General features: G+C 41.4%; 1 protein-coding gene and 1 pseudogene across 1 annotated transcript; both read right to left on the reverse strand.

Annotated features, from left to right (window-relative positions):
* Positions 1-12,144: 12,144 nt before the first annotated feature.
* Positions 12,145-18,714, reverse strand: LOC4327808 (beta-galactosidase 1-like). Its single transcript, NM_001401728.1, has 17 exons — positions 18,429-18,714; positions 16,919-17,014; positions 16,683-16,795; positions 16,289-16,355; positions 16,097-16,189; positions 15,817-15,969; positions 15,623-15,711; positions 15,377-15,482; positions 15,205-15,292; positions 14,967-15,085; positions 14,707-14,868; positions 14,408-14,604; positions 14,186-14,274; positions 13,930-14,039; positions 13,697-13,810; positions 13,493-13,600; positions 12,145-13,018 (listed from the first exon to the last, which is right to left on the reverse strand). Exons 1-17 carry the CDS (start codon positions 18,606-18,608, stop codon positions 12,419-12,421), a joined length of 2,484 nt encoding a protein of 827 aa, NP_001388657.1. The 5' UTR covers positions 18,609-18,714; the 3' UTR covers positions 12,145-12,418.
* A 527-nt stretch (positions 18,715-19,241) lies between these two features.
* On the reverse strand, positions 19,242-19,824 carry LOC107277739 (protein BTR1-like; annotated as a pseudogene).
* Between the last annotated feature and the right edge of the window lie 48 nt (positions 19,825-19,872).

Genomic DNA, 19,872 nt, shown 5'->3' on the forward strand with positions numbered 1-19,872 from the left:
CGCTTTTCTTTATGAGGTAAAAAACGAATAATGTTTATACCTGGTTTCCTGGCTTCAAAATGTCTGTGTTTCATGTCATGTGTACCACCGTATGTCGGCGCCGTACTGCAGAGGGAATGAGAGGATGGATAAAGGTACAGCTACCCGCTTTCGAATTATTTGTCGTCTTATCTAAATTAACCATTTTAAGTTCGATCATTAATCTTTAGAAATCTATTTGTGTAGTATAACGTTATACTCCCTTCATTTCATAATGTAAGACTTTCTAGCATTACTCATCATATTTATATAGATGTTAATAAATATAGACACATATATATATTTAAATTCATTAGCATCTCTATAAATATATGGACAATACTAGAAAGACTCACGTTATGAAACGGAGGAAGATTTATGCTTTTATTCACTACAGAAACAACTCCATAGTCGAACTAATGGTCAAGATTAAAGCAATGAGTATAAATGGAGGGGATCAATGAGCATCGGTAAGCTTTGCTTTCCTATATATGAGTACTAAGTTCTAATGTTTTATAACCTCGTAGAGTGGCAGGGAGTCGTTAATAATTTCTTCTTTCGCTTTCTCCAAATTGAAACTTGAACAGGACAGGATTTGAAACCGGCTCTCTCCGGATCTGTTCATTGGGCGATCGTTCAATTATGCACGCAAAAGAGAGTGCTTTAATCAAATAAAAGATACAGTTTGGGCACGTCTCAACTCTAAAGCTAGCTATCACTAGCTTCACTGGCGTGTTTAGTTAGCATCAAGTGGCAGCTATATATATATACTCAGAACAATCTAGCATATATATTCAACTGGATTGAGATCCTCTGACATAACTTCTCACTAACTTGGTGGCTGACATGTGGGCCCGAAAGTGGTGAGGCCCACATGTCAGTCACGGCGAACATTAGAGGATCATCTTTCATATTCTACTAGTGTGGATTGCATGGATACGGGACTACCACGGGTGGAACTACGTACACCTGGGATGGGAATAGCTAATTATATTGCCTCGCTAGGGCTCAGTTTCTACTGTTTTTTTTAGGAAAAAATTGCTATAGGATACTCAAAAATCGTGTAATTGTCTAAGAGACACTGTAAAAATGTGACACTGCCGATGGACAGTACAAAAGTTGTGTAGTTTAGGACACCAAAGGCATTATTTTATAATTTCTGGGCTGAAAGAGGGGAGAGAAATTTTGAAATGATGGGAATGCCCCTGTACTCCTTATTCCTTTCTCTCAATGCAGCCGACATGTGGACCCACGCTCAGTGTCGTCATCCTCCTCTCGCCAGCGCCCAATGCCGACCGACGCCACTGCATCCCTTCCAAAATCCGATCGATTCGGTGAGAGAGTCAGCGATGCCCAATCCGGTGGCTACAACGAGGCAGTGCCTCTCGTCGGCCGCCGTCCCTGCCCACGACGCCATCGTCACCTCCACCGGCCACCGCGCCCACGCCCAGACCACCTCCCTCCACCTCATCTCCTCCCTCCTCACCGCGACGCCCTCGCCCGCACCCACAGCGCCGCCTACTCCCCACGCATCCAACTCAAGGCCCTCGACCTCTGCTTCGTTGTCTCCCTCGATAGGCTCCCCTCCGTCTCCGCCTCCTCCTCCTTTGCCTCTACGCCGATGAACCCCCCGTCTCCAACTCCCTCATGGCCGCCATCAAGCACTCCCAGGCCAACCAGCGCCGCAACCCGGACACCTTCCACTTCTACCACCAGGCCACCACCGCCCAAACTCCCGCCGCTGTCAAGGTCGAGCTCTCCTAGCTTGTCCTCGCCATCCTCAATGACCCCATCATCAGTCGTGTCTTCCCTGAGGCCGGATTCCGCAGCAGGGACATCAAGCTCACCATCCTCCGTCCGGCTCCACCCATGCCACTCCTCGGCCGCCTCCCCACGTGCACCCACCCGCCGCCTCTCTTCCTCTGCAGCTTCGCCACCGTGGATGACGTTGATGTCCCTTCGCCGGCCGGGAACCTTGCCGGCGTTGGGGAGGAGAACTGCTGCCACATCACCGAGATCCTCTCCCACGGCCGCAACTCTCACTGCCGTCAAGGTCGAGCTGTCCCAGCTTGTCCTCGCCATCCTCGATGACCCCATCTTTGCTCGAATTTTGGAAGGGACCAGCGCGGCCAAGGCAGCATAGACGCACGCCTTCAAGACGATGACAGAAGCGGTGAGCACGCAGAACAGGAAGATGGACAAGCATACAACGGTGAAGTCATCGACACTTGGGGGGCAATCCGGACAATTCAATAAAAATCTCACCACTTTCATCTCGAAAATGATAAAATAATGTGTTCGGTGTTATACGGCCAATTACATAACTTTTGCAGTGTCCATGGGCAGTGTCACGTTTTTGTGGTGTCCCTCAGCCAATTACACGTTTTTTTGCGTGTCTTGTAGTAAATGTTTTCTCTTTTTGAGAAAATCCATGAAATGCCATTGACAAGCACCCTAATCCAAGAAATGCCATTACAGCCAAACTGTTGTTAACTTCTCTCCGTTAAGTTGTATGAAAAGACAATATTACCCCTGGGCAAACATTTGCTCACTCATCATTCTGTATTGTTTGCCCACACAACATTATTTTTGCATTGATGCATATTTGAATTCAGACATAATTATTTTGCTATCAATCAAATTATTTCAAAATTAAATTCACAAATTTTGCCATCAAAATTATTTCAGAAATTTCGCTATCAATTATCAGGGTTGTGATATGAGCAGAAATCAGGCTATCAATGATTTTAGAAATTTTGTTATCAATCTGAGCTAAATAACAAAACATGGTTTCAGAGTTGAGTACAATAGGTAGACTGCCTGACAATAAAATAGAGCTACCATCAATCATTTTTCAGGCATTGAACGTGCAGACTAATAATCATGTCAAAATTCGATACTACTTTCATGTAACCCACATCAGGGCAATCAACACACAAAGTAGCAATTATGATGCTTAAGCGAGGATTTGGGCCTGAAAAAAACCCTAAAGCGGATGGAGAGAGACGGGGAGTTGAGCATTTGAGCATTTGCTAGTTGAGCATTTGCTGTCTGGGTACTTAACATAAAAGAACAAATGTAATACAGAGCAAAGGGACATGAAAAACATAGGCCAAGTTTAGTTTTAAAATTTTTCTTCAAACTTCCAACTTTCCATCACATCAAAACTTTCCTACACACATAAACTTCCAACTTTTCCGTCACATCGTTCCAATTTCAACCAAACTTCCAATTTTGACGTGAACTAAACACACCCATAGGCTTTCCCTCAATTCAGCCTGCATGCGTGCTCCATCGCTGATGGATCCCAATTCCCAAAACCCCTGCCACCGCCGGCGTCTAGTGCCCGGCGCCGGGGCTCGGGCCGGAGTCCATGATCCCGCCAAGCATGTCGAGGCTGACAGACTTCAGCCACTGCAGGCCACCGTCACCGGCATTCTCCATGCTCCCGACCATTGCCTCCAAATCGACCGCCAGCGACTCCACCGCGTCCCCGTCTTTCTCCATCTGCTTAAGCATCTAATACTCCTGGGAGCGCCGCATCGCCGCTGAGGGCCGCCGCGCCACCGCCTGGGGCCACCGCATCGCCCCTGTCACCCATCGTGTTAGGTTTAGGGCTGTCTTCTTATTTTTCCAATTTCTTTTCTTTTAACGGATTGAGATAGTATAATTTGGAGTGAGGGCGATTTAGTCATTTTTGTAAACTTTTTTTGTTCTAACAGTGTGGACTAAACAGTGCGTTGACTGTGATGGCATTTCTGGGACAAATAGGCTTGTATAATGGCACTTTCAGGAAGTTGTGCTTGTTGACGGCATTTCTGGGATTAGGGTACTTGTCAATGGCATTTCATGGATTCTCTTTTTTTTTATTACACGGTACACACACCACTACATGCGCAATATTACACTCACATCCCCTACGAATGTGCCTCTAACGCATGCTTAAAGAGACGAAAACCAAATGCACATCCTTGATCTTACTAAAATCATGTTAAAAACTCGCCTATAAATACGTAATATTCGTGGGTACAGGATTTAAACCCTGATGAATAAAATCATGCACCATGACTCCGCCATCCCAACACTAATTCTTCCCCACCTCATTAGACTTGTTAACCAGCTCTTGCACATTATGTAACAAAACAATATATGCTAACTAGTAAATTATACTAATTACATAAAAAATAGTTGGAAGTAATTTGTAGGACAAAATACTACTTAGGTGTTAGGAGCAGTAAATAAAAAAAAGACTGGACTTTTTCTTTGCTATTTTAACCTTTTTAGAAAAATATTTTACAAATCGACCCTTACAATTTAGAAACCTTATTGCACATCCTCGGTCCTCGGTATCAGGGACGTTGGCACCAAGGTGTGATGTCTCGACGCCAGATGAGCTGACACCAAGGGATGGGTTTTGATGTCAATTAGGCTGTGTTCGGCAGCCTATGTTTCCAACTCCCCTCTTCGTTTTCCGTGCACGCTTTTCAAATTACTGAACGGTGTATTTTTTGCAAAAAAAAAGTTCTATAGGAAAGTTGCTTAAAAAATCTTATTAATCCATTTTTCAAGTTAGTTTTAGCTAATACTTAATTAATTATGCGATAATAAGCTATTCCGTTTTCCGTGCCAGAGGGATAGGCTCCAACTGGCACAAATGAACGCAGCCTTTAGTTTGGCACTGACCTCTCCCATCTAGATTTTTTTAGGGAAACTCTCCCATCTAGATTTCCTCTAAATCTATACATTTTAAAACTAAACTATTCAAACAGGACGAAACACCCTTCCCCTATTTTAGCTAGTTTTGACATGAGCTAGCGGTGAATATAAGATGAATCTCATAAGTTGGAGTTCCACAAACCAAACTAGCAGTGAAACTGCAATGACAGAATAATCTAAGCAAAACCCAACCCTAATTCAACAACGGCTACTGAATAAATAGATTCTAGGGTTGACCAAGGACCCATGGACACGTCCCTAATGGATGCCAACATATTTCGATGATTCTCGTTGACTTAGAAGGAGTGTTAACATGAGACCAGATCCATTGGAGAGTTGATCTCGTTAGCTTTCCATACATATGTAGAAAGTAAAAAAGTAATTCGAATGAGATCTTGGCGATGATTTTGGTGCGAGCTTCTCCTGGATTCCAAGATGGATTCAAACTTAATATGAATTGGGCCTCCATCTCCAAGCCTCTCTCCAAGTGCTTCCTAGCCCTCGCTCATACACATCCAAAGCAGTGATGCCATCATCAGTTGCTGCCCTAGATCCATGTTGCGATGGTCACCACACTCACTGCCGTCCTAGAACCATGCTCAGGTTCAGCTCATCGGGAAAGTGTGCAATGAGGAGGAGGTCGGCATGTGCTCCTAGCGTGTCAAGGAGTAGGCAGCAGGGAGGCGTGATCAGGGTCATCGTGTGCATGGTATGAATTGTCTACCAGAGAGACGGGAGAGATGACAGGGAGTACATGGCATCATGGAGACTTAAGCAATTAGGCACACACTTTTATCATAGCATGCAATTTTTATCTGAAAACAATGCGATATGAAAATTTTGGCATAACATGATCAAGGGAAGGGGGTAATGTAATCCGCACTAGTGGTCATCTGGGTTGCACATGGGTTCCTCGTTGTATAAGTAGCCAGCTACATGGATGGGAACTTAATTTCAATTAGAACATAATTAAATAAATCCATAAAAATTCTAAAAATTCCAAAATTACGAAATCAATCTTCTTGGATAGACCTTTATTTTAGATGAATTTAAGTTTAAGTTCCACTCAATTTGGAGTTAAACTGGCTGTGATATTGCCTCTAAAAGATTCAAATTTAAATTAATTGAAATTATTGCGATATGTTACAGTGCTACCCTTTTCATTTCTCCATGAGAACTTGGAGGAGTCTGAGGCTTCCGCTCAAACTTCAATCAACATGGATTCGTGGTGAAGAAAATGTGGGGTTAAGTGTTCATTGCATAGTCTAGGGCTCTAGGCAAACTCCCGAAGTGGCCTTCGCATCCTTCTATTGTGGTGGTTAGATGACGATGCAGCTGACGAATGGTGGAGAGTATCAGGGTCAGAAAGGAGGGCATGTGGAGGCCATTGTGAGAAGGTGTAAATGGTGGCTAATTGCATGGGCCAAGGTTGTTGGAGCTATGCATTACCAAGAACATGGTGGAATGACATAACCGGGTTTGGCATCGGCATCATGTGTAGGGTTGGGTGTTCAGTTTTTCCGGTTAAATCGGTACGGTTTCTTTGGTTATACCTAATTCCATTTTCTTATAAATGGCAGAATTCTAGTTTCTTATAAATGGCAACTGAAGTAAACGATAAAATAAATGTAACCACACAAAATAAACCGAATCACGTCGGTTCGATTCCTCGGTTTACCAAGACAACCGACCTGCTCACCAAGCACGCGTTCCAGATAGCATTGGGATAGCTAGATGCGATCTCCCTTGCGGCCTTCACGGAGCGAACATCTCCCACAAGCTAGTTAGCAACAAAGTTAAGGTAATGGGCTTTGGCCTATTGAGTTAAGTGAGCCTTTGAGACTTTCATGTTGGAAACACCAGGGAAGTACTTTGGACTAGTAATGCATGTACCTAGATCAGTTGTTCGGCTTTGTTGGTTAAGCCGGAGATTGAACACAAGCAAAAATAAAACGAAGAAAAAACCAAAGATAAAAAAAACTGCTACTTCGGCTCGGTTCGGTATGGTTCGCTCCGGTCTTCGGTTGTCGGTATTATTGTGCCTACCCCTACTCATGTGTCCATGGGGCTCACCACACACCTGCATCCAATGACATTTAATCATTCTAAGCACCATGCTTACATTTCTAAATAATGTCAGTAATTCTCCCACCCTTCGGATGGATAAGTTAAAACTAGTGCAATCCGTTAAGATCATTGGACCGATGTCGTAGCATAGATCGACTAATCTAAACTGTATAGTTTATGAAATAAGTATAAACTACTCATAAACCATATAACTGACAAAGCAGTATATGAATTAAAAACATAATTAGGTAGATAAGATATTTCTATTATTGAGCTCATAGTATTACAAGAAGAGTACATTACTAAAAACATACCCGAATCTCCGAGAAGATTGGGAAATTGAAGAAATATTCTAATCCTAAACTCCACTAAACTAAAGAGTATACAAAATGTAGAATAGAGAGATTGCTTCTTGAGTGTGTGGAGTGAAGTGAGAAGCACCCATAACCACCATCAGGGGCCAACGGAGAGCTGCCATAGGGAAGGCGGAGGTGAGAGGGGCCATGCCTGGTTTGGCTGACCCCTGGTTTAGCCAAACCAGGGCAACCGTCTCTCTCCACCGACCTTCTCCCAGAGGCTGCCAGGTGGGCCCCTAGGTCAGTGCACGATGGATTAGCCCTGAATTAAGTCGGTTTGGTATGACTTGTGAGCCCTCCAATCCTTGTGCTTTCACGTGATTCGCTAGAGGTGTGTTTCTTTGCAAGCCGACACATTTCTCCTTCACTTTATTGTATAATCCTTACATCCATAGTATTTCTCCAAGACAAGTGGAACTACATTATTTATAACTAATATGCGTATAAGAAATGCTAGTTCTCCTTTTATTATTGAGCTAATTGACACTTGAAATCGGTATTTAATGACCGTCAACACCCGTGAGGAGCTAGCTAGCCTATAGTTGTGGGTGACGCGGGCCTAGCTGGCGCAAGGAAAGGTGAGGCTTGGTTGCCCTAGTGGGCTGACTAGCTAGCTCAGTTGAGGTTGTCCAGTGGGGATGGGTCGAATTGGGGGCATTGTCTCGAGCCTACTAAGAAAGTATTTCCTATTTCCAACAAATTTATTAATTAGTTGAAAATTTTTTTCGACCAAATTATTTCATATTTCATATTCTTAACTCAGATGTTTTTCTTAGTTAAAGGAATTTTATTTAAGTTGGTGAGATGGCTAACAAGAAACCGCCAGAACCATCATGGATGCAGGATTTCAGAAAAGATTTTTGACAATTCAAAATTTTGGGTTCCATATTTTTATTTCATAAAATTCAGGATGTTACATCCGGGCTGCTGGATCTCATAATAGGGAGGTGTAGAGGGCTAAATCTGACCACACACACCACCATGGTTGTCTCGCTGGTGATGCATGAAGTCTCGTCTATGCCGCTGGGAGCTCCTCTTCCCTTCCATTTTCTCCCCCGAGGCTACCCCCACTTCCTCCCTAGTTCCATCAATGTCGCCACACCATCTCCCTTCTAACTTAGAGGTGATGGATCTATTCTCCACTAGCATGGGGCCATTGAATCTGACCACTCCAAACACTAGGGCCACCAGATCCCACCCTCCAAGCTTGGGTCACTTGAACCCAACGGTAGGGTGGTGCGGTGGCACAACTAATGGCATTATAATGGGTAAGGCGATGGCACACAATGGTGATAAGTGCTATGATGGGAAAGGTGATGGAAACAAGCATGGGGATGTCCATAATGATAATGCAGCAATGACTACAATGGTAGCATATCAATGACTAAGCGAGGAGAGCAAGAAGCATGAGATGATCATGAAGGCAGTGCGGTGACGACCAAGAGAGCGGACTGAGCGGTGGTTGTAAGTCCCTCCTACGATGATGGTAGTATTATTTTATTTTTTTTATTTTTTGCTGAAAACATGCAAACTGACGATTGGGCTCTTGAACAACCAATGATACTCATTATTGAAACCAATTGTGATACTCCAAATATCTCAATTGGTTCAAAAGCCAACAATGAAGTTTGTTATGAACAAATGTTGATGGCTGATTATGTACTACTGTATTTGCAATTGCATAAGGGTATTTGTGTCATGAGGACCAATCTTTGCATTTGGTGGAGGTTCTGCAATTACAGTAGGCATTTAATACTTTGGTAGACATTTTATAGTTGCGGGTGCTTGATAGTGTTATATAGTTGTGGGAAGGCATTTACTACTTTGGGTAAAGTGCAATTTACCCCATAAACTATTGCGGTACTCTGGATTACCCGTGAACTACAATACGAGACATTCTTCTCTCCTCAATCGTTAAAATTTTATCCCTTGAGTAAGAATAAAAGTGGTTTTATTATTGCGTGCCATTGCTTTGCCCTTGTGGCATTGGAGGCCACCTATCAACCATTGCTTCATGTTTCCTTTTGTTTTTATCCTTATTTTTTCTCTTCTATTGCTTCTACCACCGGTAACCTCCTCCTACTTCCTTGGTGACAATGCTAGCGACCAAGTAGCCTCCTTCACTCCTTCAGCATAGGCGCTGGCTAGTCCTCATTTCATCCCCCCTTTTCTATTTACCCACCATTGCACCATGGAGGCGTTGGCATCCATTCCCCTCCCCATCCTTGATTTTGTTGTTGTCACCGTTGAGGAGCAAGGAGGTGAACACCAAACGAATGAGTGTTGGAGACCAACGATGGTTGGTAGTGGTCAGGGTCTAGGCAGTAAGCAAGGGGATGCGGCAGAATGAGGAGCCAGCAAGGGTGAGGTCAAGGTCGAGGCCTAGGCAATGATCAATGGGGCTCTTCAGCTCAATTTGTTTGCCTTGCTTCCCCGTTGTGGCCTTCTCCCACAAGTGGTTGGGGATCCATGGTGAGGAGGGAATCATCCAAGTCAACAACGCGGTCATTGCTAGTTAAGTTGCAACTCTTTTTTAGCTCTGTCGGCCCCTTGAATCTCCCTCTTTGGCACCATGTCCAGCCTCGCCTCTCATCTACCTCCACCCTCCTTGTCGCCACCAGACACCGCTTTCTTTCCTCCCCTACTCGCTTCCCTCGTCCACCTCACCCCTCCTTCCTCGGTGTTGGTAGTGGCCTCCTGAGCACGATGAGGAACACATCAGTAGCCACCTTCCGATCCAACTCAGCACTCTACCTCCATAGTAGAACCACATCATCTCTCTTTCATTGGCAGCGATGGTGCCATCCTATATGCTTTCCTCCTGAGATCTAGCTTTCCCTCTCTGTCTACACACTTTCGGTTAGGGAGGTGCAAGCTCTCATGCGAGTGGGATCTTGGGTGGCTTTGACATAGACAACTCAACGTCCAGCTGTAGTGGGACGAGAGAGAAGAATGAAGAGAATGGAGAAAAAAATATGTCGTGGATGATAGACGGTCTAGTTTTTTTAACAATTAATTTATCGATGTTCCTGACTGGATTGCCACCGGTAAATTAATTGTTAAAAAAACTAGACCGTCTATCATCGGTAAGTTACTGCCATATGTGCGCAAGTAGGACCAAAACCACCCTTCATTATCCTTAGAGGGTAATTCAACTGGTTTGAGAAGTTTAGTGGATGTTAAATTCAACGAATGAGATAGTTCAAAGAGTATTTTGGACTTTACCCAGGGTACTATTAGCATAACCGATTAAAAAAGGGACAATTGTGTTCTTGCCCTTACTTTCTAGTTAGATTGTTACCCCTGCTACATAGGGTTTGTGTTTTTGCTGCTACTTTTTTGAAATGAAGCAACCAGTTGCCCCTATTCTGTTAACTGATGGTAATCGTGTGTAAATGTGTGGTGAATGGAAATATATACCCTTGATTGCATATTTACCCCTACTTTTGAGATGAATAATTTTGGCATAAACATCATACATGTTTCAAGGTGAATTTGTATGTATTTTAGATGTGACCTAAATTTTGAAAAAAAATTGTCAAAGTTTGACAAAATTTTAGCAATAATTTTAGAGATAATCCATGAAATGCCATTAACAAGCGTCTAAGTCCTAGAAATGCCATCAACAAGTGTGAGTTCCAAGAAATTCTATCGTACAAACGATTTTGTCCCAAAAATACCATCGCCGTTAGGGTTCCGTCCATTCCATGCCGTTAAATACACTATTCATCCTATAGAACTTAACGGCGCGGAATGGACGGAACCCTAACAACAATGGTATTTTTGGGACAAAATCGTTTGTACGATGGCATTTCTTGGAACTCACACTTGTCGATGGCATTTCTGGGACTTAGACGCTTGTCAATGGCATTTCATGGATTATCTCATAATTTTAACACAATCTTGTAAAAGTTCGATAGAATACAATATTTTGGACAAAATTTTGACAGAATTTCAGCAATAAGTTTGGCACAATTTCAACAGATATGTTCAACATCTCGCCTTATATAACATGTCCAAGCATCACAAAGTAGCACATACTCAAGAACACACATTAAACCTCTCTAGGGTTTTGGGATTGGGTGAAATGCAACCTTCTAACCCGATTCACACCCTGGTTGACTGATTTACTTATAAGGGGTATAATGGCCATTCACAAATTACAATATCATTTTTTCCCTTTGTTTAATTTGAAAGTTCCGAGTCTACCTAACTACTGTCACAACTGGGGGTAAACGGTTGCTTCATTTTAAAAAGTAGGGGCAAAAACACAAACCTAAAAAGCAGGGATAAAATCACAATTGAAAGTAGGAGGCTAAGGTTTTAATATATAGGAATGAGATTCTAAGATAAACTTGTGTCTTTTTGGAGAGATCACAATGTTATGCCAGCAAAAGTGAAAATGCTAATTACCTAACTTGTCAATATCACTCTTTTCCATAACTACTTTAGCTGAGGTTTTTCTATTAATGTAGGGAACATCTGCTTGTACCACCTTACTTCACCATCAAGTAAGTATAAAATTCGTTTGTAAAGCCAAGAAGACTTGACTTACATATAGACCAAGTAACAATGCTTTGAACAATACAGCAACAAATAATTCGCCACTACTTTGCACAATACCAAGGTAATGTACGGCTTGAAGTAGAAAACCAAAACCAAGTCCACCTTAAATTTTGCATGGCAAAAGGACATCAAAGTTGAGATTACTAGTTAGTAGTAATTAGATTACTTTACAACATAGGCTCATCTAAAAATATGGTTTTGTTGACTTGGTGGAGAAGAGTCATACATAGGAGAGGAGTATGTATCAATTCAAAAGTGGTGGAAAGGAGGTTCTGGTTCCTCTCATTATATTGTTAATTTGTTATCGGATAAGGAAACTAGAAACTATTTTGATAGTGAAGTAGGGGAATGAACTATGCAATGAATTCCCAAGAAGGGCATATAGTTTCTAGAGCAACAAAAATGAAAAACAACAAAAAATCAAGGGCATTAACACACATGTTTAACCACTCGATCGTAAAAGTACTTCATAGATGAAATATTTGGTCCCAGTATATATCACACTCTGCGTCTCTGCAATCAACAGTTGATCAGAGAACCCTAATTAATAAACTCACTTTTTACCCCCGAATTAACACATGCACCAGGGGCGACTACCAGCTTAACTCAATAAACAAACCATCCTAATTAAGCGACTAATTAAAGACCTAATTAATCAAAGACATGGCCACTCCATATATATGCATGTAGATCAATCAGCAAGTGGCCTGGACGGTGAGCACGCCGGACAGGCACCCGGCGCCGGCGAACGCGCCGGTGATCTCCACCGTGCACGACTCCTTCCCGACGCACGCCGCCGTGAACGCCTCGTACGCCGCCTTGGACTCGCACCCGCCCTCGTAGCCGCCGCACCGCCCGCGCCCCACGCCGAAGCTGGCCACGTCGACGCTCGACACGGCGTGGCCGCCGCCGCACGACAGCGTGACGGCGTCACCGGCCTCGCCGGAGGTGCACACGGCACCGGGCACCACGGTGCGGAGGGCGACGCCCGAGGGGTCGCCGCCGGCCTCCTCGAAGAGGAGCAGCGTGTTGGGCTCGCCGGCGGCGAGGAAGGAGCGCGGCACGTGGTAGTAGCGCTGCGACGGCTCGCCGCAGCCCGTGAGGCACCTGGTGCCGTCGCCCTCCGCCTGGAACGCGCCGCGGTAGTCGCAGCGGTGGCAGCCGGCCATCTCCGCCGCCGTGTACGACGGCCAGTAGCGGCCGAGGTTGTTGCCGTTCACCCACGCCACGCCCTTGTTCAAGCCCAGCAGGTCCACCACCACCGCGTCCTCGCCGGACGGAGCTTCAAATGTAGCCTTCATAACAAAAAAAAAAGTAACCAAAGTATTAAGATTGTTTTGGCGGTGAAAGAATTAATGACATGATGAAATTTCATAGGGAAGGTAAATTAAGTAAATTGTAGTCTTCATAAGAAAACAAAAAAAGTATTAAAAATCCTTTTATTTTTGCAGGTGAAAGAATGAAACGATGAAATGAAATCATACAGGTAATTAAATTACTCCAGTTTCATAATTGATAAGTTTTAGGTTAAACTTTTATAAATTAACTAATAATGACTTTAAAAATATCTAGTTTAAAGGCACCAAAACAACATATATAAATTTGACTTACAAAGTACTATAACAAAAGTAATATATATATATATTTATATTAATATATTGTAATAGAGAAATATAGTCAGAAATATATTTTGAAAATTATGTCATTGTTCAGAATGTTAAGAATTATAAAACCGGAGAGAGTGAGTAAATAATGGACATATACTGTACCTTGTACCAAGTAAAAGGCCTGTTGATGGGGATGGTGCCATTGTTGCCATTCCATTTGTAGCCTGGCTTGTCAAGATGGATCTGCCTGTACTCACTAGCCAAGCCAGCCTACAACACAAAAAAACATCAAAGCAAGAAACACTATATGATCAATACCAGCAAAGTTAACAAACAACTAAGCATTGATGAAAAATAATGTGTAACCTTATAAGACCAGGAGCTGTTGGAGAGATCAATTGCGGTGCCATTGCTGTCTATCAGCTTAACAGGGCCTCCAACAATGCCCGTGGGCATCTTTTCGAACGAAGGGCCATAGTTCTGTTTACCAAGAATGATCAAACAATTTATCACTGGTATACATGATTAATTGCAAATAAAGAAGATGAGTTCGTTGCTGATACGATGGAAGTGAGCATTCAAGAAAGAAAATTAGGAACCTTGAGGCCAACGGTTGCACTCAGAAGAGAGATGTAGTTCTTGCCATCATGGAGCTTCACCGGCGACTCTAGTTGGAAGACAAAATCTCCATCGGCAGAATGGTTTTTCCCTGACAAATTATGAACACACATGTTTGTCAATGAACATTCTTTAATTTTGACCCGCAGGTTCACAAACATTCTTTAATTTCGACCCACACAGAATTAAAAGAATGGTGCAACGAAAATATGGAAAAAAAATAACTTTGATACTCACCAATAAGCTTCCCGTTCACAAAGGCATAAAGTTCATGGCCAGTCGTGTTCACGTACAATTTGTAGCTCCCTTCTCCTTTGTGATTAAGACTGCAATTTTTTTTTTGTTGGTGACGTTCTAAATTTGTAACATATATATATTTTTTTGTCGGAATCATTTCAAATTTACATCATCATGATCTCTTTTCTTTAGTATAAAGAGATTTTTTTTTTAAAAAAATACCTTGTTCTGTACCACAGGTAATCACTTTGATCGGTTGACGTGACGATCTGCTCCAAGAGCTCATTCTTCCTAAAGTTGCCCTTCTCATCGGTCATGAAAGGACTCAAGTTTTCAGGCATCCAAGACCATTTTAGGCTCTCCTGCTCCTGCTCCGCCGTGTTGGGTTTCTTCACCATGACAGACGTCTGGGTCTTAATCTAGGTCATACCAAGAGGAAAACAAAATTAAGAGATGAATTATAGACCTTACACTTGGTCTCATTTTAATTTCATTATTGATTATTGAGAAAGGAAAAATACCTTGGCGCTATTGAAGGCAACAGTCTTGCAGTCAGGCAAGATGCTGACTGACCATGCAGGCAGGAGGTGAGTGGCTCCATCGAGGGTCACATTGACATCTTTATCATCAAATCTGTTGTTGATGAAGCAAGCAGATGAGGAGTCCAGAGTGTACTTGGTAACCTACATTGATCAGAGATAGTACCAATATGCATGCATTAGATATGTTTGCATTAGACGTGATAATTTTGATTAAAAGAAGGGCGTGATCTGAATATTACTGTGATGTTATCGCCATAGTTGGTGTCAAAATACTCTCCATGGACAAGAGTTTTCTCCATGGACTTGAGCACGGAGTGGAGTTCCTTCAAGTGACCATATTTGGGTTGCCTGAGATTACCTGTAATAAATCAAAAGTAGACCAACAAGATTATAATTAAAATAAGACAAAAAATTGCTTTCTTATTCAAATTCACCATATAATTAACAGTACGGTAAAATATATTAATCAAAGCTTACCATACTCATCCAAAGGCGCGTCATAATCATAGCTTGTTGTGATGTACGGACCTCCGGAGGTACGACCAAAGTTGGTTCCACCATGGTACTAACAAAAAATGGAAAAAAAAAACTCAGCATAAATCAACGAAAATTCAGTCATTGTGAAAGAGATACAAGCTAGCCAGCATACCATATAGTAATTTTGCAGAGATCCACGCTTTTGGAAGAACATCGCAACCGCAAAAGCAATGTCTTCAGCTGACCTATGGAAATCCGGCTTGTCCCAAGCTTTGAACCTAACGTTAAGTACATCAACAAATTAAGATAAATCTCCTCCATGTTCATCAAAAAATAATTTTGCAAACAAAGAGATATATGTACTAAAAGTTAATTTTGTAAACAATGAGAGAAATACTAATGGAAGAAAAAAAAATACCAGCCAGTCCAGTTCTCTGTCCAAATCTTAGGGATGCCTGTCCTATTTGGAAACCAGTCATGGCAATAGAATCCATTACAGGTATTGACCTAGAGCGGTCCAAAACAATGACAAACTCATGTTATTAGATGAGTGATAAACAAATAAATTCATATAATATTCTATATTCTTGTGGGATTAAAACCCATGCTCACCACATTGTGCGGCACATCGTCGTCTTGTTGACACATGATCCATGGGACACCGACGTTCTGCTTGTTCGCCATGTCAGCACACCAGTGGATGTATTCAGATGCAGACTGGTTGTTGTTTAATTTCCCCATGATGTTTCCATACTCATTCTCAATCTGTGCATTGATCCATTAATGCATTGATATTAATTGACAATATATATTGTGGAATGACAATAGTACAAATTATTAACATGCTAATTTCCCATTGTTCAATCATATTGAAGAATGATCATTACAATACCTGAGCAAGGATGATCGGTCCTCCTTGTTCAGCAAACATTTTTGAATCCTTCATCTTGTTAACTATAAGAGTGGTGAATGTCTCCATCTCATTCTATATCATGGAAAAAAACACTTGCATTAATTATATGCTAGTATATGTAAAAGTACACAAAAATAGATGAGAATTTTATTATTATTATTATTATTTAACCTCAAAAGGCTCATTATGCAGCCTAAACTGCATTCCAGGGATGTCGCGTAGCCAAGCTGGAAGTCCTCTGCACATTTGGCATTTGTTTTAGAAAACAACAAAACACAGTGAGCACTTCAACATGCATGCATGGACACATAATAATGTTATAGAAAGAAACTAGAGTAGTTTAGTGTGCTCGCTTGTTTCCTCTTATTCTATATGAACACTATAGATATAATATTTGATTAATTTGCAGATCGATATAATAGTCTATTCTATTTCGTTTTTTTCTCTAATTCTATATGAACATTATAGATATAATATTCGATTAATTTGCAGATCAATATAATATTCTATTCTATTTATCACTTTGACACACAAATGCTTTAGCATTTATATACATGATACATACCCATAGTTCCATTCGCCACAGATGTACGGGCCAATGCGAAGAATGGCGTACATGCCGGCATTCTGGATCTCCTTGAAGAACCTGACGACATCGTAGTTACCCTCAAAATTGTACTGCCGATCAAAGCAAAAACATTGTTATAGTATTACTAGTATTTATCCATGGTTGTTATTGTATGTAATAGCTGCAGTACGTAGTAGTGTTTATGTGCTAAAGCAAAAGTAGTAATATTGAACCTGGCGGCGGTGCGGCTCATGGCCGTTCCAAAAGATGTAAGTCTCGATGGCATCGAGACCACCTTCCTTCGCCTTCTTGATCAGATCCGGCCACATCTGCATAGCAACAATAAGATTAGATTAGATAGAAAAAAAATCAAATTAATCTTTTGCGCACGTACATATATTGCTTATGTTCATTAATTTCTTAACACAAATTAAGAAAATAAAGATCGAACGAATATAAGTCACAACATAATATGCATGCATAAGTATATAAAAGTATAGAACATAAAACTCCTCGCACTGCTTAGCTCATCACGATCTATGGCACAAAAAGAAAAGAAACACTCAAGCAAGCAACTCTGTATCCTACTAGTACAAAACACTCAAAGTTGTATATGCATTTAATTTGCAGATTAATATTATCAACTATCTCTATTTTTTAATACATGATGTTGTTGATTTTTTCACACATTTAACCATTCTTCTTATTAAAAAAACATAATTATAATTTATTTTTTGTGAGTTGTTTTATCACTCAAAGTATTTTAAGCATGATTTATATCTTATGTATCTCCATAAATTATTACAAATGTTCAAACATATTAAAAAATTAACGACATCATGTATTGAAAAACAAAAATAGTATACACTAGGAATATCTATACCTATACAGCGTTAACCTGGTGAATCTGCCGTTGATCAAATAGACCCACACATTATTAATTTATAGTTAATATCATGGTCCCATGGGCCTCACAAATCCCATCCAATAATCTCTACATACAATTTTGTTGGGAATTCAGTTGGATATATTGCCGATGATCTGGATTTCAAGCGGAGGCATCAACACAAATGGAAATAGAGATGAACTTTAGGACGCGCTCAGATATCTCCAAGTCGATCGGGTATTATTGTTTCTCAATCTAGATTGGTTTCTCATCTCAAACAATTTTAACCTGGGTAAACTATATATATGACACGGTTGAAAAATGAGCACCTGGAAGAGTACATAGTAACGTGCTAATTACTTTGCTGACAGAGTTTAGTCTATGATTATGTTGACTACACGGACAGAATTTTGGACAATGATTATGTTGCTACCAACATATGATTAATTCCGTGGCTACTTTTTTTATTTCTTTTTACATGTACAGATTGGATCTAATGCCAAAATTTATTTAATTAATTAGTTTTCCACTTAACACATTACTACGCATAGTTACAATTTCAATATAATTCTCAACGGTGATAACAATATCAATATTGTACACCATTCATAATACATGGATCTTACAATTTTAAAAATATACAACGAATTCTATGATTAAAATATAATTCACTCAGAAAATAAATTAAAAATCACCATATTGCAGTTGGCATTAATTTGCCATCAATTTAAACCATTCCTATACGATTTTGTATGACTGAAATACTATCAGAGTAAAATTTTATAGGGCTAAAAAATAATATTTAAAATTATCTCGTGCGTTGCACGGGTTGACGGCTAGTATAACAAGTCGGTTACCTCGGGAGTGCTCCGGGGATAATGGATGGAACCAGAGAGGATGATCCGGCGCTGGCCGTCGATGACGAGGCTGCGGTCGTCGTAGCTGACGCTGGTGCAGCCCACGGCATCGGCCGCCACGGCGAGGACCAGCAGCGCCACCCACCACCGGCACCAGCTGCTGCCGCGCCGTCCCATCATACTGCTGCTAATTTGAAGTTAATTAGCTAGGCTACAGGGGAGGAGGGGAGGAGAGGAGGAGACGAGATGAGTTGCAACTTTGCAGATGCAAGCGATCGAATTGCAGAGATCGGGCGTGGGGGTGATACGGAATTTATAGGCCGCAGCGATACGATGCGCCGTACGTTGGAGATAGATACAATAGAGGATAATTACGTAGTACACGTGGGCATGGGTTTGTTAATCTTGGAGATACTATTGCACAGAGAAACAAACAAAGTAGTTAAGCCGGATCGCCATGCATACGATAAAGACGTATGATACGATAATTAGTGGTTAGCCGTAAAATCGAGATTGCGTGCCGTTTCTTTTTTTTTTGCGGATAGTGCTAAAACTAGAAAAGACAATCTCCATCCCCTCCTCCTAACTGAGAGATTTGATAATTTAACACTATTTTCAATGGGTTTCGATTATTTGACATTCTGGTTCACTTTCATACACTCATATGGTCTCACATATCATCCTCACAAAAATATCAATTAAAGTAATTGGACAATGAAAAAAGCGTTAAATTATCAAATTTTTCCTCCTAACTTGGCATCAGAATTCTTTTCCATCAGATGATAATGCCCCTCGTCTCTTCACGAGATTTTATCACCTCTCGGAACTGGCTGACACCCTGTGCATTATCATAGACTCTGCTGCCTGAATAGCTTCTGATGTTCCAGTTATCCCTATCAGATATCTTGATCCTGGCACCACTAGCCTGAATGATCTCTGTAATGTTCCTTCCGGCACGTCGTACGACAGCACCAAAATGTTCATCAGCAATACCAATAGTGAGAATCTTGGGCGTCATTGTTAGCAGGTGAGATCTCATAGGTGTACTGGGTTTGTTGTTTTGGTCCCTTCCTCCATACCCATTAGGTCCATAATTCACAGCATTATTATACGGCACCTGTGGGATCATAATACCCAACAGGAACACCAGGGTAACTAGGGAAACTAAGGCCTGCATATGGAAATGGGGAACTCAGATTAGGTGGGTAGTGAACGTCCTCCGATAACTTATGCTTCATATCAAATATATTGCACGCATCTGATGGTCCAAGGGTCCTGTGACAGTAACGAGTCTATCATGCAAACCAAGAAAATTGTTATCCTGTGGTGAAATCTTGATTCCAGCATGTGTGTCTTCAATGAATGACTTGATTCCTTTACCAATGATTCCTCCACAATAATTTAGATAAAGGAATTAAAGCTTTGTTGATCATCTCAGATAATT

This window comes from Oryza sativa, chromosome 1, assembly GCF_034140825.1.
Source record: "Oryza sativa Japonica Group chromosome 1, ASM3414082v1".
Taxonomy (NCBI): domain Eukaryota; kingdom Viridiplantae; phylum Streptophyta; class Magnoliopsida; order Poales; family Poaceae; genus Oryza; species Oryza sativa.

Excerpts from the sequence above, each read along its gene's own strand:
- LOC4327808 (NM_001401728.1), bottom strand. The coding sequence starts at position 18,608 with ATGATGGGACGGCGCGGCAGCAGCTGGTGCCGGTGGTGGGTGGCGCTG. Across the intron at positions 15,483-15,622 it reads ACAGAGAACTGGACTGGCTG|GTTCAAAGCTTGGGACAAGC; the intron begins GTATTTTTTTTT and ends ACTTAACGTTAG. Across the intron at positions 13,811-13,929 it reads GTGCAACCGTTGGCCTCAAG|AACTATGGCCCTTCGTTCGA; the intron begins GTTCCTAATTTT and ends CTTGGTAAACAG.